The sequence below is a fragment of the Lepisma saccharinum genome, chromosome 27, assembly GCF_977018435.1.
Source record: "Lepisma saccharinum chromosome 27, izLepSacc3.1, whole genome shotgun sequence".
Taxonomy (NCBI): domain Eukaryota; kingdom Metazoa; phylum Arthropoda; class Insecta; order Zygentoma; family Lepismatidae; genus Lepisma; species Lepisma saccharinum.
The window spans coordinates 19,193,297-19,220,749 of NC_139255.1; the positions used below are offsets into that span (position 1 = coordinate 19,193,297).

A 27,453-nucleotide genomic window follows, 5' to 3' on the forward strand; every position below is an offset into this window, starting at 1 on the left:
GAGCGAACTGCGAAAAATTATTGACGTTGTTAAAGAATAGAGCCTGCGAACTTGAAGTGTGGCATGCACAATAACTCGCAATTTGAACTCATTTATATAAAGCTATTAGAACAAAGGTTGTGCATTGTGTGTGTGCATAAATGAAGTTCGCTTTCTTCGTTGCTGTGCTAGTTGGCGCGTTTTTCACAATGACGACAGTTGGGGCTCTTTAGCTCAGTAAAGGCTGTGCTATTCCGTTCAAGATATTTGTTTATGTAATTGGTGTTGTTGTATGAGATTGTCAACAGCAAGTTTTAACTTTTCATTTCAGATGGTTCGTACATATAGCAGAAAGAAGCTCAGTCCTAAATGGTCCGAAGAAAATTCAGAGTTTTGTAAGAGAAGATGTGAGTATGAGAGGAGCTGCTGCATTGTTTGGAATTCCGTCCTTCACACTTAAAGATCGAGTGAAAGCTTCAAAACCTGATCTGGCATTGTACGAAAGAACAGCGCGTAAAACAGCCGCCAATCCAAGAGTCTTCTTCAGCCCAGGAGAAGAGCGGGAGTTGACGTCTAGATTGAAGAATTTAGTTGAAAGAGGATTTGGCTGTACACAGGATCAAGTTCGTAAAGCAGCATTTACTTCTGTAACAATAATATATATTCGACTTCCTTAGTGCATGAAAAGCATGACTGCAGATAAAGACAGGTTTTCCGTATTCCTGAAAAGAACAGTGATATACGTATATATCTCAGAAAACCGAAAGGATTATCAAATTCGAGAGCTGAGGAATGAATAAGCAGGTTGACACTAAATTTTTCGTGTTGTAGGGAATCTGTTTGAGGAGATCGGCATTTGAGATCAGCCTCACCTGATTTTTAATGTTTACGAAACTGGTTTGCTACTTAAAAACACTCCGTCTAAAATAATAAGTGCAAAGAATGCTGGGCGGAATAGTCCCGCTGTTCTTGTGAATTCTGAATTATGCACTCTTCAAATATATCTTTAATAAGAAGAGTACATATTACTTTTTTCAATTATTATTTACAGTAATCTGTTCTTAATTAAGGTGTCATTATTGTGTTACAACTATCGATTGCTTTAGAAACGTTTCAATTCATCTTTCATAGGTTTAAATTTGAAATGAGCGGAATAATCCCGCTGTACCCTATGTTCCACTAACACAGAATTGCATCAGATCTAAACCCAGCCGCCTGCCATCTACAAAATTAAAGAATAAATTTACACTTTTTAAATGTAACCAAGTTTCCTCCGGAATTTTGCATAATTCTTTGGTGAATATTGTCACATACCAAATGCCCACGAATGTAGAGTGTGTTCAATTTAAAATTGTAACGTACTCCGCACATTGATGAATACCTAACGGAGTGCATTTGTTTGTAATGGTAAGTCGATGACTGTATATTTTAAATTGAACGCACTGTATATGAATAATTACAATACTTTGCAACGTTTATTAGCAGTAGCGGCGATTGAGTGCTGAATCTGGGGAGGGGGAGCAAGGACAGTTTACTTTTTCTTGGTAGACAAGGTAGCATTAAAGTTTATAGGAGTGGACCAAATGTTGGGGCAACTCCCCCCTGTACCCTATAATATCCGCCAATGCTTAAAATGAACGTTCTTACATGAAGGAAAGTTTCTATTTACAGAAAAAAATAACTATGTAGTTAAAAGAAGAAGGGATAAATTGTGCAAAATTGTTGACAATCATAGATGGCGTATCCCTAATATTTTTCTAAATGACCACTGATTTTATTTCACATCCAAATATAGATATTGGCATTTCAAGATACAATTTACAAAGTTTAAGTCTACTTTCTGGAAAGTTAATTAATCGTCAAGGCTGGACCTACACATTTAAGTGATATCCGTAAAACTAAAGTGTTCACAGTATAAGTTGTTAAATCATTGTTCATATTTATTTCTTAAATTATTCTTGTCAGCAATATGACCTGCTTCATACATGGTATTAATAGGGTGGAATTAGCTAAAATTTTGCTCCAACCCAGAATTAAATACTAAAGAAAAGATGATTTCCAGGAATATTCCCTAATGTAAGGAAAACTCAAATCTAAAATGCTAAATGATAGAAGCTTGGGCAAATCATTTTATAAGAGGACCATTCAATAATTCGTGGAATTAGCAAAACATTTGCTCCAAACCGGAATTAAATAGGTACTATAGACAAGATTTTTAATAGGAATGTTCTCCAATGTTAATAAAACTCAAATCCAAAATACCAAATGATGGAAGCTTGGGGAAATCGTACATACGAGCATCCGTCAATAAGTATCTGCACTTTGCTGTAATTTTCTTTGTGTAGGTCACGTTGCTATCTGTGCGAGAATGTCAATGGAGTGTGCATTTGTCATTTATTTAGTGTATATTTGACCTTCACAATCGTCGTTTTCTTTTCTTGTTGTTTTACAGGATGGTAAAATGGACGTACTCGCCACTTGTACCAAAGATTGATTGATTTATTGATATGGTGTTTTAAGTCCCTTTTATTCACAGCAAGGTTAATCGGGACGGGACCTATAGTTTAAATTGGGATCAAAACCACTATTTGCCTTCACCGGGTATCGAACACGGACCCCTTGATTACAAGGCGATGACGATACCGCTGTACCATCGGGGAGGTCCCTTTGTACCAAAGAAGAACAGCGATCAGTAATATATCTTTTGTGGTCTGAAGGTGTATCAAGGACCGAAATCTACCGAAGGCTTAAATCACAATATAGAGGATAAATGTGCAGATGGTTTGCCAGTTCATCGTTAGTTACTTGTGGGTTAGAATCATTGCATGAACCTGTCCCATGTGAGTGGTGGATGTGAATGGCCATTCTGCTGCTCCTATCAGATTGACACTTGCCCGACCGTTTTTGAACTTCTGAATCCATTCGAAAACACTTCATCGTGGTTAGAACTTCTCCAATATTGTGATGCAAGCAAGATTATTTCCTTCCCTGACAATCTCATCTCTGCAAAATGAAGTAATTTGTCTAAGAGTTGTCAACCTACTCTGCGTGTTAAGTTACACATCTTGGGATGATGACCACATTGTTCTCATTCCACTTTATTGTTCTCTCATCGATTGTGGATGTGTTATGCATTCCTCTTCTCGTCCACAACTTCGCATTCTCAACTCTGTTCATTGTGCTGGTATTCATCTGTGTCCCGTTGCATTACTTCTTTTTGGAGATATTGGGTCTTCGTCATCTATACAAAGGCAACATTTTCTTCATTAGTGTCACCACTTGCGCTTGATGCCATCCCACCTATCTCACCACAGTCTTTCACGAGAGAAGGTTGACTGTGTACCGTCATCATCCTCGTACCACAAGGCCACAAAGGCCACTCTGTCTTCGTGCAGACGAGATCTTCAGTACTTGGTTGTTGATAGCAATCTGCTTGGGACCCACCGCTTTATCAGCCTCTTCTCAATTAGGAATTACCTGAATGACCCATTAACTGGTCTCTAACTTCTCTCCCAAATGCAGAGACACCTATGATCTTTTATTATTGTTTATATATATATATATATATATATATATATATATATATATATATATATATATATATATATATATATATATATATATATATATATATATAACACAGCAGAACATTATGCAATACTAAAGGCGCTGTACTTTGGTCAAATTAACACTTTGCAGAGAGTTCCAATTTTTTCTTATTCCTTCAGTGTGCTCCAGAGTCTAGAACCCATCGCTTCTGGACACCCTATTGGTAAGTGAATTTTTCGATGGCGAGCGTCCTTCTCTGTAAGTGTGGTTTAAGGGCAACGAAGCAGCTGTAGCTGCTGCCAAAGTCTTCCGAAGTGCTTTCCACCTTATGTAGACCTTTTATAGGCCAAGGACCTTCAGAATGTGTTCCGTTATTTACTCCTTGAGATTTGGCAGAACGGATTGATTGACTGAGTTCGTGTTTTTAGTCCCCTTTATATACAGTAACGCTAATCGGGACTGGACCTACAGTTTGAAGTGGGATCCGAGCCACTATGTGCCTCCACCGGGAATCGAACTATTTGATTACAAGGCGACGACGCTACCACTGCGCCATTTGGCAGGATGGGGTAACTGGGAACAAGCTCCACACTGTCGATCTCATCATTGGTGCTTGACGTTCTCATACCGCCCCTCCCGCAGAGAAGGGATAAAACTAAGTCGGCTTCTCATTGGACATGGCTAACTCACCCATAGTTCTCATCTGCAAGAATTGAACCCCCCACATTTTAATGTTATTTTAAATGTTCGGCACATTCTAATGGAATGCGCTGTTTTTAATGTCCTCAAGTTTTTCTTCTTTCCCACACGTTATCGTCCATGTTGGGAAGAGATGACAATGTTTAACCAATTAGTTTAGATTTCTGAAAAGCACGGATTGTTTACACTGTCTGTAGGTAATATTTCCTTATACATCAAAATATTCTCATGCTTTCTTTTGGTACCTTTCATAGCAGTAGCGTAGCGTCCTAATACGCCCATACGCCCGGCGTTTCCGGATTTAAAATTTTAAAAATTCGTAAATGCTGTAAATATAAAGTAAAACGTGACTAATTATATACATGTTTGAGGATAATGGCATTATAAAAGCTATTTTTCGCGATCCGTCTACAACGCTCCACTAACAGCTCTCCTTCTAGCATTTCTCTAATGTCTTTGCTTGCCGGACGCCGGCTAGGTTTGGCGTACAGGACCATGCCTGCCTGTAGGCAGAGAGAAGGAGGGAAAGCTTGTGGCTTGGATCTCTACAGCACGGGCGAAATGTTCTCGCCATACGCTGGCGTACGGAGCGGAGCACCTGATTGGTTCTAGGGGCCATGTGACCTTTCCTGCCTTCCGATTCAAGGCGCTGTACTTCCGATGCAGACGACAGAAGTAGAATTTCTACCCGGTTTTTCGTGCTCGTGCATCTGCTCGTGCTGTGTGATGCTACAATACACAATATTGACTGACGTATCTTTAATGACCACTTCATTGGGTAATTTATCGCAAGAACAGTGAAGTGCATTAAAAATTAAAAGAACAAACCAGTTTTTGTCAAACAAGTTGAAAAGTCCTCGTGGTAGAAGTTCGGCCTGTGGCTGCTCTACCACCTAACCCACAAAACTATTTATTTAAAAAAAATATTTTTTTTCGTTAGTATCTAACTGCCTAATATTGTGCCAGTGGAAATGTTTAGCATTCGTTTCAAAACTCTTAACATCGTATGATCTCTTGACAAAATTATTTTAAAATGTTTATCAGTATTCTCAAGTTACAATAAACAGTGGTCTGAAACTCTGAATTACTACTAATAGGCACTGTTACGTCAGTAGAGTGTACGATTGTTGGATCATCCACCCACCTTCGTGTCAGAGTGTTTTGCACAGCGCGCTAAGACGCCAGAGGTTTCCGGTTCGAATCCCGGCCTACGCATGTTCTTTGTGAGTGTCTCTTCATCAATATCATCACTCATATTCATATTTGCGATTAGCCAAAAGTGGTAGAAAGTGAAGTAAAATAAACCAAATCAATCAATAGTTTTATCATCCACAACAACGAAGTCTACTGTTGTTCTAGAGGCGCTTGTGATTCAGGTAGGTTTTTTTAATTACTTGCGTCATGCCGAAAGATTTCCTTGATTATAAAATACTGTTTTACTACACATGTGTTACGTGTGGAGCAAAATACTCCGAATGGTGTACGGTGTTTCTGACTTGAGCAATCTAATTAGAAATGGTATAAAACTCCAGTGCTCCAAGCATTTATTGCACACTGAGGCATCTTATTTTCTAGATAAAACAAGCATGGATCATGTTTTATTTGAACCCGTCTGACTTAATGTAATAAACACAATGAGATTTTAAATAGACAATACATATGTCGGCTAATTCCATAAGTAAACTCTTAAGAAAAAAAAAGAAGGCCTACCCTTCCTTCTAACTTGGCGTTCCCATCCGAAATGCTCATGCTACGCCACTGTTTCATAGACATAGGTGTAGCTTGGGAGCTAACTTTGGGGAGCACAATATAACTTGAAGCTTAAGTTGGGGGAAAGAGGGGGGTTAAAAAAGTTTCCAAGCAAGCGATAACGAATAACTTCGTCTCTCGATAGGTAATTAAGTGTGGAACTTAAAACAGTTCCATTAAAAGAAAGAGAAATCATATCGTTGGTCGGGACTCCTCGGAATGCTTCGCCACTAATTTAAAATCGGAACAAGATCTCGAAGGCGTGAGTAGGGTGTGTGTACTGATATTCCTGGCATTCCCCACCGAGAATAGCTCACATTGGCGCTAGCGTCGATTCCCTCCGACTCGAGAACCAACCAAACCCCACCCTTTCTTTGCGACAGCCTGCGCCGCACCGTGACGAGACTGGCGCGATTGGGAGCCAAGCGGATCCAGTGTGTTGCGTGTGGCGAAAGGGGCAGGCAGCAAGCTCCGTCTTGCCCGCAAACGATCGTCGCTTCGCGTGAGAACAGTTCGAGTATCGACATTTCGGGGAATGGAATTGTGTACCGTGGGATGGGAATAGATCAAGCGGTATTAACATTTGACGATTCCCTGGGGCATTTTCCCGTATATATATAAATCATTAAGCCGTGCCTGTCTGATTTAAACGGTGAATATGTTTAAGAGATGACCCAGTTTACGCGCAAAAATACTACTCTCAAGGAATATTGTTTGACCCAATCCCAAGAGCGTCTTTAAAGCATGTTCTGTGAACAAAAGCGTGTAGCAAACAACTTTCAAAATATTATCTCAGTGACTTTGTAAGAAATGCACAGTCATAATAGCAGACACTTTCGGTAATTATTGATCATTAGCGGCAACTATAAAGTGTGTAGTAATAGTGAAACAATAAATAATATGTTCAGTGATGGTGTGATTTGTACCGTGCACAGTGCCGAAATGTGATTGGTTCTTTTTGAAAGGAATCCTAATTCAGAATCGATATGATTAGTCGCTGATAGTAGATCCGTAGGTCACTTGAACAGGGAAATATTGTAATATGAATTTCCTCATTTAGCCATGGCTTAGAATGATTTCCTCAAGAACAATGAACTTACTGAGAAGTGCAAAGAAGCTTCAAGATCGCATTTGCGAGCTTGGATATTCCCCACAAGGTAAGTGCCGATATTCCTTGCGCATCGTTGCTAGTTTCGTATATGTTCTAGGGACACCCCCTTTCGTTACATTGTTGTCTACGACTCTCGGCGTTTCCGAGTTCCAGTTTTGTTAAATAAAATAGTGTTCATAGAACAGTACCTCCAGACTGGTAACGCCAAAGAAATTCTTTCTTGTAGCTATTTGTGCAAGCTAAAATGACTTATCCCTGTTAAAGTAATGAAAGAGTCACAAAAATGAACAATCTCTCAAAAATCTCATCTGTGGTGCTAAATTATTTTAGCAAACCTTAAGTTCTGGAAGTATTTTTCAATATTGATACTTCCGAATTTCATTTTCTTACCTTATGGTGTTTATGCTTCTTTATGTTAATCGCGACGATGAGGATGAATGATGAAATAGATTGAGGGACAATCACAGGGAACCTTCAGTGGCAAGGTCTTGCAATAACCATTCAAGCTTTCATCGAGATAGGTACGGGTTACCTACACAAATATATGTAGATGTGTTTATATATATATAATATACATACACATATTTGTTTGTTTGTTTGATTTGGTGCTTTAAGTTCGCTTTATGTGCATTTACGCTACAGGCACAGATATCCTAATAGCACACCTGGCTGTTCTTCATTAAAAAGAAAAATGTGAAAGTGTTTATATACTCACAAATTAATTAAACTTTCCCACATATGCGTGTGTTGGTAATGTCGCTTTGTATCCAAAGGATCCAGGACTCGATTCTCGATTGAGCCACAAGTGGTTGGAATCCCGCTTTAAACTGTAGGTCCAGTCTGTGCAAAGAGTGGCCTTCAAGCAAGAAACTCAATATGCGGTACACTTGAAAAGTTGGATTCTTTCCCGAAGTAAGAGTAAGGGGTACTAAACATAGCGTGGAGGATCGTAGCGGGCTTTGGTTTCTCATAAACGATCGTTCATTCATGTAGCCTCTCTCTCTCTCTCTCTCTCCTCTCTCTCTCTCTCTCTTTCTCCTCTCTCTCTCTCTTTCTCCTCTCTCTCTCTCTTTCTCCTCTCTCTCTCTCCTTCTCCTCTCTCTCTTTCTCCTCTCTCTCTCTTTCTGCTCTCTCTCTCTCTCCTCTCTTTCTACTCTCTCTCTATCTCTCTCCTTTCTCTCTCTCTCTCTCTCTCTCTCTCTCTCTCTCTCTCTCTCTCTCTCTCTCTCTCTCTCTGAGAAAAAATATATTATTTTACCTTTATTCTCAACCATTAAAAGGTTCCTGTACGGCGAATCGTTTACTACAAACATTAAATAGAAAACAACCTGAGAACAGATAAACCAGTAGATAATGGAGCTCTGTAAATAGATCTTAAAATCGACTAATATACTATATCTACTCATAATAAGAATTAGAAATACTTGTGCGAATTACAACTACACGCAACTGATTGATGTTTTCAACTTTAAGCTAACTTTGATCCCGCTGTGTTACGTAGCTGTATATCTTGGGCTATTAACGACGATGAGAATGAACTGAGGACTAAAAGTGGTAAACGTTGTAAGTGCCAAAAGCGAAAGTGTTGGGAAATCGCATCGTTCAGCACATGAGTCCGTAAGAACGTTCACACTAGTGATCTCTTTAAACGCCTTTTGAACTACTTAAAGGGCTACCAGCCATCACGTTTACTACATTATAAAGCATGGCACATTTCACAGTGTGACGTGGAATATGGTGTTTGAATTATTGTGGAACTGACAGCGTTTACCAATTTTAGTCTTCAATTATCCCCTTCTTCGCCGAAATTGATGGTGACTTCAGTGACGCCCTGTATAATATACTCTTACAATAATTCAAAGTTAAGAACTTATTAACTTTATTTGTGAGCAGCATTTAAAAGTAAAGAACTGCAATTAACTTATTCATCGAGGACGTAGTTGCACCTTTAGCACAGCTTATTTCAAAAAGCAGCTTTGCTAAAACACAGCTTCTGTCTTAAATACAAGGCAAGCGTGTATATTTTTGTTACCACCAGAAGGGAACACTTTCCGAGAATCTATTAAAATAACCTGTATCGAGTTGCATGTGAAAGACTTACGTCACCACAGCACGAATACTAAATGTTTTATACGTGAAGCATGATTTTATATTCCATTGTGGTGTAGAGCAATGGTGGAGGTAGGCAGTTCTATTCCACGAACATTCAAGTGAAATCCCTTTTATGTATGCAGGTAAATAACATGTGCAGAGAAATTAATGAAAAATATTTCAACTCGAAACACAATTGCACATAGTATTTTAAGGAGCATTAGTAGTATCTCAATTTCTAAAAGGAGGTCTCCGCCAGGGGTGTCTCAGGTTCAAATCCCAGTGTTGGCATGGGTGTTTGTGACTGCCCCTTCGTCAATTTCATCACTCATCCTCATCTTCTCGATTAGCCCAAATTGGCTGAAAAGCGAAATAAAATAAACCAAATCAATCAATTAATTTTTTTAAAAAAACATCGGAACCTAAGTAGTATTGACGATATTATTCTAGAAATTCATAACATTGGACAAATTTTAAAAATAAATGTTTTATATGTAACAGCGATACGTTTCTGATTAGAGTTTTGTTGCTTTCGCCGCTTTTATGCCACCTTTGGATAATCGCGACGATGAGGACGAGTGATTATATTATGAAATTGATGAAGGGGCACTAGCAAAGAACACCCACACCAAGGCGTTGATTCGAACCCGAGGTCCGTGGCGTCGTAGTGCGCTGTGCTAACCACTCCACCACGGCGGTTGGCGATAATCTGAATAACAGTTTTCAGGATGTGCAGACGTATGAACATGTGAATATACGAAATGGGAAAGGAATGCAAACAATACACAAAATTGCGATAGATGACGACGTTATTTAGTATGAATGATAACTAACAAGAAACAGTTACTGGTCAATCACTCCTATGGTGACTAACACATATCATTTAGCTATTAATTGTGACATATGGAATTATGGCTGCAAATATCTTAATATCTAATTATATTCCACACCCTCAGTATTTTCTTTTCACATCCTTCTGTTCTGCCTTCCACGTCCGATGTGTCAAATGAGGCTATTGCAATGTGAATGTCCCAACAAAGAATAATATAATTATAAAAGAATGAAAAACATTGTTACATCATTTTAAAGGGTAAATGCTCCTATTTAAGAATCCCAAGTTTGAATTTATGCAGTATGTTCTCACAAGTTCCTTTATCAGTGAGTTTCTCAGCTTAGTTGACATGGATTGTTACACACACGAACAATGAGTCTTGATAGTGAAAACTCATTGTAACAATGGCGAGTGTTATGCATAGATTGTTAGGAAGGTTTGTGCAACCCTTGGACGTGAATGTGTACCTAGTGAGAGTACAGTTCGCTAGTTGATCAAAAATTTAAGGAAACAGGTTCCACAGCAGACATTAAAACACCGCGCTCCCGACCTAGCAGGTCTGTTGAGAACATCGCTATTGTGCGTGACAGTGCTTAAATCGGAAACTTTACCAGTTGTAATGATGTAAAACTATTTGCCATTTTGGAATTATACACTATTTTCTTACGCATATTAAATCCATCGCATATATTGAGACACCCTTTAATTATATATATTTCTCTACCTAATGTCTTTCGTAATCACATATTAACATAAAATGTAACTTCAAAATAATGCCGAGAAATTTGGGGAACTTGAGCTCCAACTTCTCAAATATTTCGTCGAGTTTTCAAAACAAAAATATGCAGAGCATGTATAACTGAATTCGTTTAATGGCTGTCTTGAACCTCGTCACATATTTTGAACTTGCATTAGCGATATTAGAACTCAATTTAAAGGATACGTATTTTACAATAGTATACGAAAGTAAAGATATAACACGACATCACGTTTACGAAACAAATTTCGAGTTTATTTATTTCAGGAATATAGTACACAATTGCAACAATGAAAGTAAAACTAATATTTTTCTGACACTCACTTTAACCCCCGCCATCTACTGTCTAATTTTACAAACTAATTTAAATATGACTGTTACAGAAAAATTATATAATATTATCATATTTTACTTTCCTTTCCTTCCTCTTTAGGCTAATCGCAACAATGAGAATGGATAATTATCAGCCGAAATAAATGAAAGGAAAAGTGTAAAATCACAATTTATTATCTTTTCTTTCCTGGAAGTAAGTTTTATTACGGTGATAACCAGAGAGATTGACAAAGGGTAATTGATAATTGAACCCAATGCCCGCAGTACTAACCGACTTTAGAGAGAATCTCACACCCGAAACAGACGAAAATGGTATGAAGGTATTTCCAATTAAACGTCGGCTTTAGCGTGATACGTTCAAGCCTGTATTATTATACTATTAAACGTATTATAATATTTATTAATAACTTAATAATACTCAGCGGCGAACGATGAGACTCGGTGAAGTACACAGACTCCTCTCAGGTACAGGGATAGTGTTAGGCAAAGACAATATTCACAGCACAGAGAAATAAAACCACATTACTGCAGTATGTATAAACTGAAAGGTTTTATTCTTTATTTATTGCAATTATAATGCAAATATACTTGAGACGAAGGCGAGGATTTCGATTTGTCGATGAATTGACTCAACTAAAACGCATAAACTCAATGCATGGCTATCGGCATGCCTATGATCACATATTATTTAACGTAGAATGGTTGCAGTATTGTGCATAGCATCAATGCATGTCTATCGGCGTACCTATGATCACATAGGCCTAGCTTGCGCCCCGAACTACCATAACAAGATGTATGCACAATACCGAGGAGTTCATTTTAAGGTTAAAAGCTTCGTCGATCAGTGGCGAAAGTGTGTTATTTCTTACGCGATATCCTCGCTTTTATACTATTTTCGAGAACACAGGTTCAAGTACAGATGAATCACTCACTATCTACAAAAGGATACTATCAATACAAACTGACATCTACACATGTTTAGAAATACAAATTCACATAGTGCACTCTCGCAAACATGAAGATACATTAAACTACTCATAATAGAGCATAAAATACAATAAACAATAAACAAAAGATATACATTACAAACAAGGTGCAATATTACATATAATAACACAACATTTACGTGTCCCTTCATGAAACTATAATATGTCAGTGACATATTTTAAAGTTGTGACGTCACATAAAAATATGGATCATATCAAGCGTTCCCACCTGATTTCACGCATAAATATTAACATACGATTGAAGTTTATTACGGTCCTCTCGCGAGCTATTCACAGGCACTTATTGATCACCTTCGAATTATAAACAAATATTTTACTGGTATTCAAGTCATTATCCTCTCTGACGCTTTGCAATACTGTTCATTTGGGACATGCATCCATACGTTCTTTCCCATAGGGGAATAGGATAATTTAAATTGATTGATTGATTTGGTTCATTTCTGTCATTTTTGGCTAATCACGAAGATGGACATGAGCGATGATATGATGAAATTGATGAATGGACACTCAGAAACACCTGTGCCCAAGACGGGATTCGAACCGACGAACTCTGGTGTCGTAGCGCGATTTGCTTAACACTGTCACGGAGGCCAGCTTAAAATAAATGAATACTATTCTCTGTTCTAGTAGCTGCTGCTGACAGACTGACAGCGTAGAGATACTTCTAACTCTTAGAAGTAACTCCACTGTCCAAAACACACCCTTCTTCTTGAGACTATCCCATATTTTGTCATCATTTGCTGTTTTCGATCGATTTTTTTTATGAAAACTGACCCACGAAGGGTTTTATTCCTCATTTTTCATGAGCATGCCATCATGTTCCTAAAACCACTTATCAATATCTGTAATTTTGTACTTATTCAGTTGCATTATCCACAGTCGTTTCCATTGCTCTAATTCTGATCCATTCGATGTAACAGTTTGCTGCACTTGCTACACGTATTTCCCTCAAACTACGCACGGCATAAGGTGCTAGCCACACTTAAGACCAAAATAAGCATAATTTGCATTTTCGTTATTTTATATAACTCTTCTACATCTGTAGGCTAATCACGATGATGAAGAAGAGTAGGCGAAACAGATAAAATAACAAGTGAAAATCCATGCCTTAACCTGGATTCGAATTTGGCCTACTCATTGCCAAACAATCCTCCAGGCACCTTTTGTGTGTGTGCGTGTGCACAATACTCCATTAACATATAACAATATTTTGAATAGTTCTTAGTAGATGGGTTCCCGCCAAAAATGGAAAAGCTGCGTACTTAAGTTAGATATACTGACATCGCGAGTTCGTGCCATCATAAGAAAGAAGTGCCTTAGGAGAGTTAGAAAAGGTAAAATGAAGAAAGCTGTAGCCAATAAGAGAAAGGACGTCAATAAAAGGAGAGAGAGTAAGACAGAGGATGGAAACAAATGAGAGACAAAGAGATATAAAGAGATAAATTGAGAAGTGAGAGGGGGAGAGGGATAGAAAGAAAGAAAGAAAAAATAAAGAGAAGGGTGCAAAAAATAGAAGATCGATAGGTATAATGAATAAGGAACAGAGAAAAAAAGGCGGGAAAACTTAGAAATAGAAATGAGAAAAAGGATAGGATGTAACCACGAACTAGGAGGTACTATAACTAAAAGAACTTCGAAAGCTGTAAAGGACATGTAAGGAAATAAGGAGGCAAAAAAGAGTTACAAATGAGAGGAAAAGAAGGAAAAAGAATTAGGGAATTTTTACTTATTCTAAGGCGATAGCTGGATCTTGAATTTGTTACTGCAATTGGCACAGAATGTACTGTAAGCATGTAAGCTGTAACATTGAAAATATAATGTGAAAATTTTCCTTATTATTAAAACAATTATGTGTTATATCAATGATTAATAGTCATTAATAATCATATTTGTATTAAGACAAGGATTAGATTTACGAAATTGTGCAGCAATGTGTAATTGCTTACTCACGAATATCATGCTATTTAGAATATAACTATATTTCAGAAGTTCATGAAATGTCTCTCGCCATATTTTCGTGTATCCAAAATTCTTTCAGACATATCAGATCCCATGAGCTCACTAAACAGTAGGGGATGTCACTTGAGATGAAAGTTTTCATGTTATAACTTGAGATCCAACAGTTTTTCAACTTTAGCAATATCCTGTCATTCTAATAATTTACAAAGAATAGAAAATCGTTACCAGACAGATTAGTAGCTGGAATTAGAGATACTGTATTTATTTGTTGTTACCAAGAAGCAGGACACTTTAAACAATCATCAAAGTTACACTGCAGAAAATCATTGGAGAGAAACAATTTTTTAAAGCATCCTCCGAATGATTTCCATCCACAGCTGAACATTTGGTATCTTTTAAGTGGAAACAACATAATTTTCCTCCTCGGTACGTTGAGAGCATTGATACGGAAAGAATGGATATTAGCTTTAAATTTCCTGTTATATCTGTTCATTGTAGAATTTATTGTCACCCAACCAAAATGCTACTCTTAAAATATTTCAATCAGCGTCGCATTTATTGACCCAGAATAGATGGTGTGTTAAAATATCCAGCATAATGTCTTCCTGACAAAACAAATTTGACTGCCACCGTATCCAGGCCGTCAAATTTTTCATAATTTCCCTTCCCCGTTCTCTCTGCACGCAATGTTGCGTGGTTATGATTATGCGATGTGGAAAAACGTGTTTCAAAATTGACTTACGTATAACTATTGAGCAAAACTGCGGTGCCAGCGTTGATATTTCCTCATGTGTTGCGCGACCGTGGTGTGTCCGTCCATCCCTCACGTTCATTCAAGAACAAACACACACTCGCTCGCACGTTCCTCGGTTCGCAGGTCCTGCGTGTCTCAAAGCCATATACACACATACACACCGGAGTTGGTCTCCCAAATCCACATTTGCGTTTTCTCGTGTCAACAACGACCCGCCACCTATTCCCTTGCCAGTCACGCTAGGGTGAATAACAAACAGAGGGTCGTTTAATACGGAAGTTGGTGTTTTGGGGCGAGTCATAAGTTCGAATAGTATTAGAGAAATGTACATTCTGACTGAGGGGGCGCTGAAACTCTTGCATGTTTGCATGCAATGTTTTTAGCTGCCGAGTGTTAGGCATGCGAAACGTGCCTTGAAAATTTTAAGCTAATATTTGTCTAGCGAGTGACGTTTTCCACGCTTTTTGAGTATAATTTAACCATGACAAATCCTTTCCTTTGACAGAAACAAAACGTGTGTCAAGTGGAACTTGTTAGTAATTGAAAATTTCAGCCTTTAGTGTAATTTAAGACAGCTAGAATGACAATATTAAAACTGATCTGAAGTGCTCGGATAGTTATGCACTTAACACACCTAAAATATGAATGCAAGTATGCACTAAAATGGTGCGAAATATGCAGATAAATATGTTTAGATAAAAATACGTTTCTTAAATAAATGTTTGATTTCAGTTACAGCATATATGCCACATTGAAACAGATATTTATACTTTTCTCAACTCCTACAGTTTAGTATGCAATAGATTTAATTCTACCATACACTCTCGTCTATTTACACTGCTGTTTTATAAATGAGAGAAAAATACATAACTCACAGATTATGATTGAAATTGACTACAACGTATATCTCAAATATTCAACTTCAAATTCCTGTTTTCATCAAAAATATTTTCATACTCAGAAAAAGATCGTTGTACTTCACAATATACAATTGGACAATATTTCAAGCCAAGAATATCTGACATGTCACGTTCAAGATCGTCCATAAGCTGTTCTTTGCATTGTTGTCGTTTCTGTCTAAGAAAATAGTTGTCAAGTGTTCCCCCGAACACGAAGAAAGAAATTTTACCGACTTGTTTTCTAAAAGAAAGTGGAGAATAAATAACAGTGACTGAAGGAAATAGGGAGCTATCTTATTAAGAAGATAATACGCCCTATACACAGACGTAAAATATAATTTTAGCATAAATACTATGCAATACGTATATATGTATGATTCATATATGCACGTGAATATGTATGCAATAAGTACGTATTTATCGAAAAACGTTTATAATATTCATTTGCATATGAAATATGCGAAAAGCATAACTATTCAGACCTTATTGGTAATGATGGTAGAGAATGGTTTCGCCTAGCGTAGAATAGGGGAGATGGAAGAATTATGATACTGCGGTAAACCATTAGGAAAGGAATGCTAGAGTACAAGAGAGTGATTTAGTTACAATATAGTTTACCAAAAAACATTAAAATTTAACACAGAATAATATTAACAAAATATAAATCAGTATGTCGTTTTAATGAACTCCCATTATACCTTATTCGAAATACGGCCACGTCGTCGCCTTGTAATCAAGGGGTCCCGGGTTCGATACCCGGTGGAGGCACAAGTGGTTTGGATCCCACTTTAAACTGTAGTTCCAGTCCCGATTAGCCTTACTATAGCCTTACTGTACACAAAATGGACTTAAACAACAGATCGATCAATCAATCGAAATACAGCATAAAATTATTCAAATACTGTGTTTCATTTCAGATTGCAATAAAAATAAATTGTCATTTCAAACGTTGTTTTAAACTTACAATTGCTTCACTTGAAATTTCCATTTGGGGAAGTTGTCTTTTTGAACAAGAATGAAAGAAAACGAGTATCTATATAGGCATAGGCGTATTTAGTGGGGGGGGGGGTTCAACGAGTCAACCCCCCCATTATGGTTCAGTAAAATTAGCAGATTACCTGTTCTATCAGCTTCTTCATATAATTGTCTTCGGACTTATTTTATTATCTTAAATTCAAGATGTATAGGACGGGATACGAATGGGAAGGAAATTACGTAATTCCACACTCCAGATGGGACTGCAGGTCAAATGTTTGCAATTTTCTGCTAGGTTTGGAATTTCTGCAACAAGAAACTTCATTGGGACTTTCAAATCAGTTATATTTTCTTTCTCGAGTCTTCTTAAAGGAATTTGGTCTTAAGAAAACCAGGGAAATGCCGTAACATTCTCAAGTTGTTTGATACAAGATGAGCAGATAAGTATCAATACTAAGTAGCGTCACTTGTGGAAATGTAGAGAAATATTTCAGCAAGCCCTTCAGTTTGTTTATTGTGTAACCTTTTGGGAGTTTGAAATACCTTCACTTGATCTATCCAAATTGTTTTCATGCAGTGCAAGATTATGTTGGGCACCTCAAAAGGTGAACTGTTCAGTACTGTGAACATGTCAGTATTCTAATAGAGATATTAAGAAAAAACTAAGAGAGTTCTGACAACTTTAATGATATTTAATACAAAGCAGAGAAACTACTTAGAGACTATGATGAAGAAACGAAGAGACATAGAACACCCAGCAGTCGTATCTGAGGGAACAATGCGCCAGCTGAGAGCACAACAGAATATTACAAGGTAAACTTTCGTTGTCTCTTATTGGACCATTTTGTAGTAGAATTGAACTCACGCTTCTCTGAACACAGTAAACACATTGCAAAATTACAACTCATTCCAAAAATGTGAAATGGCTATCCCTCATTCATCGGAACAGTGTGCCAAAATGTTAGATGTCCTGGTTCTTAGATTGGATTTTGATAGCCTGATCATACCTAGGCCGGATTTTCCTGGACCATCCCGGAATGATATAATTTGTCCTAGTGTCCCGAATAATTTATTTGGGATGCGCAAATGTCCTGGAATCGGGAGGGAAAGAATAAATCATTAAGACTACACTTACCTCAACTTTATTTATATTTAAATGCGTAATATTAAAATGCATTTTACTAAAAAATCTCACTGTACATTGAACCGCTCCCTCTCAATAATACAAGAGTTATCGAGTTACAAGAAGATGCTGCAAATATATTTGACTACACGATAAGGCAATCAACACTGAATTTCAGTTGCAAATCTCTTCCATTGCGCGTATAAAGCTGTTTACTGTAAACAGTCAGTGCTTGGGCGCCCGCACTGTTCAGTCTACAGTTCACAAATAAAGTTTCGACATTGTGAGATAGCAACTTAATTCATTATGGCACGGAAAAGGAATTTCAAGGTTATGATATACTTCAAAGTAGATTTCTGTTTCTTTTTAAGAAGTGTAAATAATATGATAATGGATATGTACATACACACAACGTTGTCGGGTTCAGCAACCCCCTCCCCCGCTACAACAAGCTTCCGGTCAGCAGTGTCCCGGATGTTCACGTATGAAATATAGCAACAATAATCATACCAAAAGTTGACCCACCCCCATTACGTAAACTATATATACGCCCATGTATGTAGGTCAGAAAGTTAAACCTGGCTTGGCTCCCACCAAAAACTTCTCTGTTATCTGCAGGGCGTTCATTGAAGTTTATGGCGGGAAAAGAAAGAGATTGAACATTGTGGCCAATAATATAGTAATTTACTGTATTGGTGAAAAACGTATCTGATCAATAGTTTTCACAATTTCGTCTCCTTGAAATTAAAAAGTGTATGTTTGAGGATGGAGGCGTTATCTCTCTCTCTCTCTCTCTCTCTCTCTCTCTCTCTCTCTCTCTCTCTCTCTCTCTCTCTCTCTCTCTCTCTCTCTCTCTCTCTCTCTCTCTCTCTCTCTCTGGGTGTGTGTGTGTGTGTTACATTTAAGGTAAGTTGCGTACTATATTGCATGTTAGTAGCGTGTGTCCGTCCTCCTTTGGTAGTATAGGATAGGCACACAGACATGTACGTGTTTGTGGGTACAGAAATATATACCGCGGTGGCTCAGTCGGTAACGCGTCTGACTACCATGCTCAAGGCCCCGGGTTCGATCCCCGGCCGGTTCAAATCCGGGAACTTTTCTAACGATGGAAGCGGCCCCGGCGCCCACCCAGCGTCGAATAACATGGGTACCTGGGGGAAACCCTGGGGGGTAAAGGCGGTCAGGGGCGTGATGCTGATCACATCACCCCCACTCATGACAGAATCAAGAAAGTGTGGGGCGTTACACCCACACCCCCTATACGCCTTCATGACGTGGTGCTAAGCACAGGGGAGCACTTTACCTTTACCGTTTTTACGTTAGACTAGGGTTAAAATGTTCAAATTCTGCTGAAGGCAATCGTTACTGAGGATTTCTGTCTTTTTCCTTTATCACTCAAGTTGAAAACGCAATTTTTAAATACATAATATATATAATTTATACACCGTGTCATCATGCACACTTTTTGCAGCGTATAAAAGTGATTAAGGCTAACAACTTTTGTTAATATCGTTTATCGACGCTAAAAGCCCTGAAAAAATGGTATTTTATCCTGAATGTATATGGAACCTCGCAGAACAGGACGTCTCGAAAAGTTTGATATCGTTCTCTTCTCCATTTTGGAAGACCCTTTCAGTCTCGTCTGGAATATATGGAAGTTCCATTCAGGAAATATATTTTTTTTCTATTCATTTAGAGCGAATAAACATACAACGCTTCATCGCTTCAATTGATTAATTTGTTGGGCATAATATTAATCTGTTGTCCTTTTCTTTTCGGAAATAAAATTGTTTACACACATTCCATATCATACGTCGATGTCGAGTCAGGAAAACTCTGATTCTTATCAAAATCTTCTGCGTTACCTGTTTCATCGAATTTTTGTTTCCACTTGTCAAAACCCATAATCGTATTTCAATTTGCTCAATATTTTAATTTTAATTTTAAATATTTAGTCAAGAATCTTTATGCCAAACTTTTTAATAATCTAATAGATAAGTTAAAAAAATAGAAATTAGAAACGGTTGGTGATGATGACGTAGGTGGAGAAGGATGGCAAGCGTCACAGGTTTTCTTCATTTACACCGGGTATGGCACGAGTTATTTTTCCGACCCCAAAGGAGTATCATGAACAACACACTCAAATTGCTCCTATATGAATAGAAGTAAAGAGATCTTCACTAGAAATAATGATTGAGTCTTCAAAATTATAACCTTGTCAAGACATAAATGCGACTGGAAAGTTGTTACCAATTGCCAATTCACCATTATTAATAGCAAGGCCATCAGCTATCACATCACCTTTCTTAACACAATCACCTTCTGCATTAGGAAAGATGCTATTTATGGCTGTAGGAAAACACCATCTACACAGGCAATCACAATATCCCCTACTCTGCTTTAGTTTAGGTTATTTTCTTTTTGTTTGCTTTTACCCATTCAAATGGATCCTCTTCTTGTATATTATAGGAGTTTCCAATAAGAACGATATGATTTTACAATGAAATAAAATAAAAACTATTTCAGATACAACCAAACTTCTTATACTATAATTTTGAAGCATAGTTTATTACATTATGTTTGGAATAACACATCATTTAAGTGTGCACCTTGACTTGGTGCACGCGAGAGAATTCGAGAAACCCAATTTTCGATTACTTTGTGCAATAATGTCACGAATGCAGCGTTCGACGTTCAATCGTAATACATCAAGGTTTTGTGGTCTGTTTGCATAGACTATAGATTCCAAATAACCCCACAAAAAGCAATCTGAAGGAGTTAAATCACAACTTCTTGGAGGTTAACTAACATTGCATTTCTTGAAATTATCCTTTCACCAAACTGTTCTTGTAATACGTCGATAGTGACATTAGCAGTGTGACATGTGTCACCGACGTGTTGGAACCACATGTCCACCAAATCAATTTCATCTAAATTTGGCCACATAAAATCTGTTCACATCAATCGGTACCGCTCACCAGTCACTGTAACTGCATTTCCTACCTCGTTTTGGAAACAAGAGTGGTGTGATGATGCCACCATGCCATAAACCACACCATACAGTGACCTTTTGCGGATGCAAGGGCTTCTCCTGAATCTCTTGTGGATTGTTTTCACACCAAGAAAGACAATTATGTTAACATATCCACTTACCAGAAATGAGCTTCATCTGAGAAGATAATTTTTGCCCAAACTTATGATCCGTTTCAAGTTCAATAGAACGTGTATTTTCATATTATTTTTTGGAAAATAAGCGTGTATTTAGGAGCGTTTGGGTGTGTTGTTTATAAAGAAGCGGGTGGGGATTATATTTTTAATGCACATTGAACGAATTGGTCTTAACTTATAATCATGCCGTAAGAAGGAACGAACTCGTGGGGTAGTGGTTATCGCACTGGGTTGTCACTCTAATGGTCGTATGTTCAAATCCGCACGTGGCAAAAACTTTTCGTAAGCTTTATTCGTTCCCATTGTTATTATTTGAATTAGTCTTCTTTGAAACTAACAACGAAAGATTATACAATTAACTCTCTCTCTTTCAAAATGGTAATATGAGGACCGGTTTCTTATTATAAGAATTGGAAATTTTAGTGGTCTCAACGCATCTAAAATCCAAAATACTAGATCGACGTTATTTTCTACTGAATTCTAAATCCACGTTATACACAGATGGGGCCTGGACCTACAGTTTAAAGTGAGATACGAACCACTATGTGTCTTCACTTGTTATCCTGCACTGAACGTAAAACAAACAGCTCCCCACCCCCATTTTTAAAACAAATTTACATTAAATATGGTATTTATAAGCTAACCATCATTGATTTGATTGTTTTTATTACTGAACGTCAAATAAAACATTTTCCACAATCACCTCTTCGTCCCATCTCTCCCAATATATTTCTCTCCCTCTCTTTTCCCCTTCCCTCCCCCACACATGTATCAAAATAAATATTTTCTTAGGTTTGTATGTGTATAAATATAACATTAAATACCCCCAAAAATACTATTTATTTTCTACTTTCCGTCACCCCTCTCCCACTCCCACAACCCCTCATTATTATTGGCGTTCGCCAGACCAAGTAGTAATGTATCGACGTCTTGTAATCAGTGTGTCCTTTTCCGAGTTCCAGTCAGGTCGCATAATGTTTCAGATTCCAATTTAAATGTATCCCGAGTCGTGATTAGCCTATGTGTGCAAAAAGTGATGTTAAAACGAACTCTTGACCTCAATAATGCAATTTGTGTATTTTCTTTCAGCTGTGGTTCCCTCTTTTCGTGAGAAATAACGAATTAACCTAATCATTAACTCAACAAATAAAAATGCATCTCTAAATTAATTAATGAAAACTGTTATTACACCCAAACCACTATTTTATCGTAAATGTAAATGAAATGTCATCTCACGTAGTGAAAACAATGTGAAAATTGTTCTAATGATGATATATGATTGTCAAACACATACATGAATACATTATATTAAGCTCATGAACTATAATTGGGACAATTTAATACTAATTTGAAACGATTAAAGTCATTAAAACGACAAAGTAAACTTTTGCGCATTCTTTCTGCCGATTCGCATTATTGAAACAATATTTAACCAATGGGGACGTTATCTCATATTTGGAAATGCTGCATTGGTTGAACTTCCTGTGGACAAGACCGTGAGTCACGCCTCCTGCTCCTCAGAATCGAACTTCACTCTGATTGGAGGATCGTATATTTCACAACACTTCCTTGTTTCAGAGCTACCAACATAATTTCGTAAGACGTTGGACTTAGAAAAAATCCATGCTACAGATTTTTTGAACATGACTGTACAATGACTTATCAAAACTGTTTGCATTGAAACATACATTAAAGTTATTCTTATTGGTAATATTTGCCCGATATATAGAAGATCGGACATAGTGTGTTAATGTTATCTAGAACATGACTAGTATTAATATTAAATACGAGTGTCATCCAGAAAAAGGAACGTTTTGGTGTTAAACAGAAACAACAAATGATGTGTGGGAAAAAATATGCCACGGAAACTACATACCATACACTACTATTCCATATATTCGCCATATCCATTCAAGCACTTATTAAAGAGTGATATCAGTTTGTATATACCGTAATTGTACACTGATGCCGCCAATACATGCACACAACAATTAAGTAACAGCGTCTTGGAGTTCATCAGCCATGGCAAAGTTCTTTCCGGAAACATTTCACTGTAGCACACAGAACACTCCATCTACAGAGGCCTTAAAAACAAAGATCGATGAAGCATTTCAGGCTGACCGACGTTTCACGTTAGACATTCTGCATGAATCTTTTCCTCCAATTTCACGATCTATTCTTCTCGAAATCATTACAGTACACCTTCGATACAAGAAAACCTGAGCCAGATGGGTCCCTCGACTGAGGAGCACTTTGTTATTCTCACTACTTGGTTCAATACAGTGGCGGCAATCCAGTACAATGACGGTATCTACAATCTGGTTTCATTCCATAATAAGTGCTTCAATCGGTATGGCTAATATGTGGAAGAGTAGAATAAGGTACCTAGTTTCTGTACCATAAATGCTTTTCAGGCATCATTTGTTGTTTGTGTTTTACACCAAAACGTCCCATTTCATTCTAGTTTACCCTCGTACATTTTCAAAATTATAAGAAAAATCAGTAAAAACTATCATAATTCCATCCAAAGTAATGATATATTAAATACGATTATATCAGGAATCTCTCAATAGAACAAATGTTTTAGTAGCAAGAAAAGAAACAGGACACTACAGGACAATCATGGCAGTTTTGCATTTTTGTTGACGTTTCGGCAACATTAGTTTTATTTTAGTTTTCTAGTTTTATTATTTGTGGTCCTTTTTTCTGTCTTGGTTTGGCTTGTTTTTGCTATTTTCCCCTTTCTCACTACTGTCGTACTACTATGCCATTTAACATTGTATTACATTGTAGGAGTTATACTAGAATTAGGATAAGTTGCTAGATCTAATCACTTCCATTTATTACATTTTTACTTTGGAATTACTTCTGCCCTTGCCCTAAATGATTTATGAATTTATTCGTTGTATATTGAACCTGATAATGCGACGGCCATACGTACGAATACGCTAAGACGCTGGGTGATTTATTTAAATTAAGTCAATTACGGTTTGTATTATCTTATCTGACTCTCTGCTTTGTGTATTTGTTAATTTTAAGTTAATCTAGTATCGGAATTTTATAAATCCGTCTTCTAGGATCCCATTGACCGACGTTCGAGATGATTGGGTTGATATGATTTGGCTGTTTCGCCCAAACATTTATACTTTCGCGTTGCATCATTGCTTCGATTTAATAACGAAGTTCAAAATAGTATAAAGAAACAATTATTGCGCTCTGGAGACTATAGCATAATAGATAACCCTATCCTACTTTTGCGGTATGAGAAACTTATTTACCTGAGGAGGGGTCGTGGGTGGGTGCTTGCAGGCCTACACTTTTTTAATAACTAAAATTCAAGAAACCATTTTGGTATTGGATCTCTGATTGCCTTCTTGTTTATATAAGTTTAGTTATTTATTAATTATAATAATTACAAACATTACCATCATTAATAAAAAATAATAACCAATTATTGCACGAGTGTCACACTCATATTTTAAAATTCGCTAAGCTCACAAAAAACATAATAACATTTTATTAATGATTCTTTGTTTATAGAGAGGCAGCCATAATTTCCAACCAATTGTACACTATCACTGGCATGAGTGTCTCGAATAACACGCATGAAAAGATGGCGCCTGATAGGCCCTAAAAGTGTATTTTGTTTTCTATTTACATTACATTTATATTTTTATGAACAAAATTAATACAGAATATTGAGAACACTTTAGGGAACAATGAAATTTACTATAATCTATTTACGAAATATTTATCATTTGAAAAATCAAAAAAATGGAGGTGGTGGGCCTACAGCCGCCCCCATCGGGTAGGCTAGGTTTAATAGATTAAACTTGCGATGTTGTTTAATTATAACACTCACTTAAGTTGTTAACACAATTGACACTATTTCAAATTAATCATATTTCCTTCACTTTCCCGTCTATTGCTACGAAACGTACAAAGCTTTGCCTGCCTGAAAAGCTTAACAATTGGTTTTATCTTGAACGTCGCGTCCAAGAAAACAAGTCATAGATAAACCTACAATGAATTATTAATGATGTTTCATTGTATTGTAAGAGGTATGATCATACACGAGATAAATCCTTAAACATGCGTTTGGGTTGCCTGACAACGCAGACTTTCAAGCAGAATTCATGAGCAAATTGCATATTGATTTTATAATCAATTGTATTGCGTTTATAATTATTATGTTATGAAGGCAGATCAGAAGTGACTTTCTTCCTGACAAGGGAATGTTGACAAAAAACAATGTCATGCTTAGTAATATATATATATATAATTGGTAATTCGACCTATTCCTGGAAAGGGGTAATACTAGAGCACATTTGCAACCAATTTGACCCTATGCACCGGGGGTCAGACATCAATGGGTTTCGAGTTATTGCAGTTTGTAGATTTTCGTGACATATTCCGAGTTGCGACCAAAAAACTAATAATTGTGAAAACACTACTACACCCTGGCCACTTAATCGACATATTCCTAACAGCTGACGAATGAGTGACTACTGGGAAAAAAATTCATGCCCAAAATTCCCATTCCCACAGAAAGAAACAGTCATTGGAGCACACGTCATGAAGAAATTTGGAAATTATCGTTTAAATCGAAGAGGATTACTCAAAAAAATTGTAACACATTTAGCGAAAAAATTACGGAAAAAAACTTCCTCGTTTCATAAGCTCTCCAAAAATATACAAATATTGTCAACTGGCACACGGGATTGGGAAAAATCTGAATAAAAAGCGGAGAAAGCGCGTTGTAGACCCCATCATCTGACAAGAGTTCTGTGGACGGACGAATCCAAATTCGACCGCGATGGAATTACGAATTTTCATAATGCGCATTTTTGGTCCCCTAAAGGTCATAACCCCAGAAAATCTAAATAAAAGTCTCATCAGAGAAAATTCTCGCTAAATGGGAATCATCCACAATCATGTGATCGGGCCATTCTATCTGCCACAAAACCTAAACGGCATTACCTACGAAGAATTGACGACGCTGCTGGAGGATGTACTGCTCGCCACACAAAGGGGTATGATTTACTAACATGATGGCTGCCCAGCCAACTATTTGGAAGGTGTGCGACAGTGGCTGGACGACAATTATCCCATGCGATAATCCGCGAGGAGTCCGGATTTGACGCCATGCGACTTTTACATTTGGGGTCACATGAAAGAGTTAGTCTACAGTGCGCCAGTGGATTCCCAAGAAGAGTTGAGAGAGAGAATTGAGACATAAGAGACAGTGTGTCAACGTGAGTGACTGTGTCTGAAGTACGCCGCATGTTGCGTGCTTGCATACGGAACAGGTGGAGGCAATTTGAACAGGATTGGTAGTTTTCGTAACAGTTAACTCTGACAACCTGGAATCATGAGAATGGTAATTAACATTATTATTTCACTCATTTTCGTTCCTTTATTTCTAACAACGGACAACTTCTTTTCACTTCACAAAGAGGTCTACAACGCTCCTTCTCCGCTTTTTATTCAGATAATTTCCCCCAACCCGTGTGCCAGTTGACAACACTTGTATATGTTTGGAGAGCTTATGAAACGAGGAAGTTTTTCCCGTAATTTTTACGCTAAATGTGTTACCATTTTTTTGAGTAATCCTCTGCGATTTAAACGATAATTTCCAAATTTCTTCATGACGTGTGCTCCAATGACTGTTTCTTTCTGTGGGTATGGGAATTTTGGGCATGAATTTTTTTCCCAGTAGTCACTCATTCGTCAGCTGTAAGCAACATGTCGATTAAGTGCCCAGAGTGTAGTAGTTTTTTCACAATTATTAGTTTTTTGGTCGCAACTCGGAATATGTCACGAAAATCTACAAACTGCAATAACTCGAAACCCATTGATTTCCGACCCCCGGTGCATAGGGTCAAATATATATACAGGGTGTCGCAAAACTCTTTCAACAACGCTTGGGAGCTGGTAGATATCATAAAAACAAGTAACTTTTCCCTATAAAGTTTACCTCGAAAGCGCTTAGTTTCTGCGCTATAAGCGCTTAAAATCTATCCTGTACGTATGCAACCCAACACAGCTAAAGCTTGCTCTGATATAACTACCAGGGGCGCGTGGCAGGGTTGCCACTAGCGTTCCTCGTTAAGAGAGGCGACTTGGAAACAACAACTTGGGAGTCTTACCTGAACAAAATCCAAAACATTATTGATACTTGCGATGTTGTAAGAAGCATTGACAGTATTTATAAACTGACCAAGACAAATAATGGACAGACTGAAATACAAGATTACTCATTCTAAATTATCTCCGTAATTGATTGATTGATTTGGTTTATTTTAATTCGCTTTTCTGCCACCTTTTGTTAATCGCGAAGATGAGGATGATATGATGAAATAACAAATGACACCATTGTCTAGACCAGGATTTAAACCCGAGAGACCAGGCGCCGTAGCAAGCTGTGCTAACCACATCACCACGGAGTGTATCGCTTATCATGCAATA

At 37.4% G+C, this 27,453-nt stretch overlaps 1 protein-coding gene across 1 annotated transcript in view; it reads left to right on the forward strand.

Annotated features, from left to right (window-relative positions):
* The first annotated feature begins 392 nt into the window (after nt 1-392).
* Nucleotides 393-27,453, forward strand: part of LOC145980182 (dipeptidase 1-like) — a 319,741-nt gene continuing 292,680 nt past the window's right edge. Inside the window, exon 1 of the mRNA XM_083113214.1 lies at nt 393-602. Coding sequence (XP_082969340.1) covers nt 393-602 — 210 coding nt within the window. The remainder of the gene's footprint in view (nt 603-27,453) is intronic.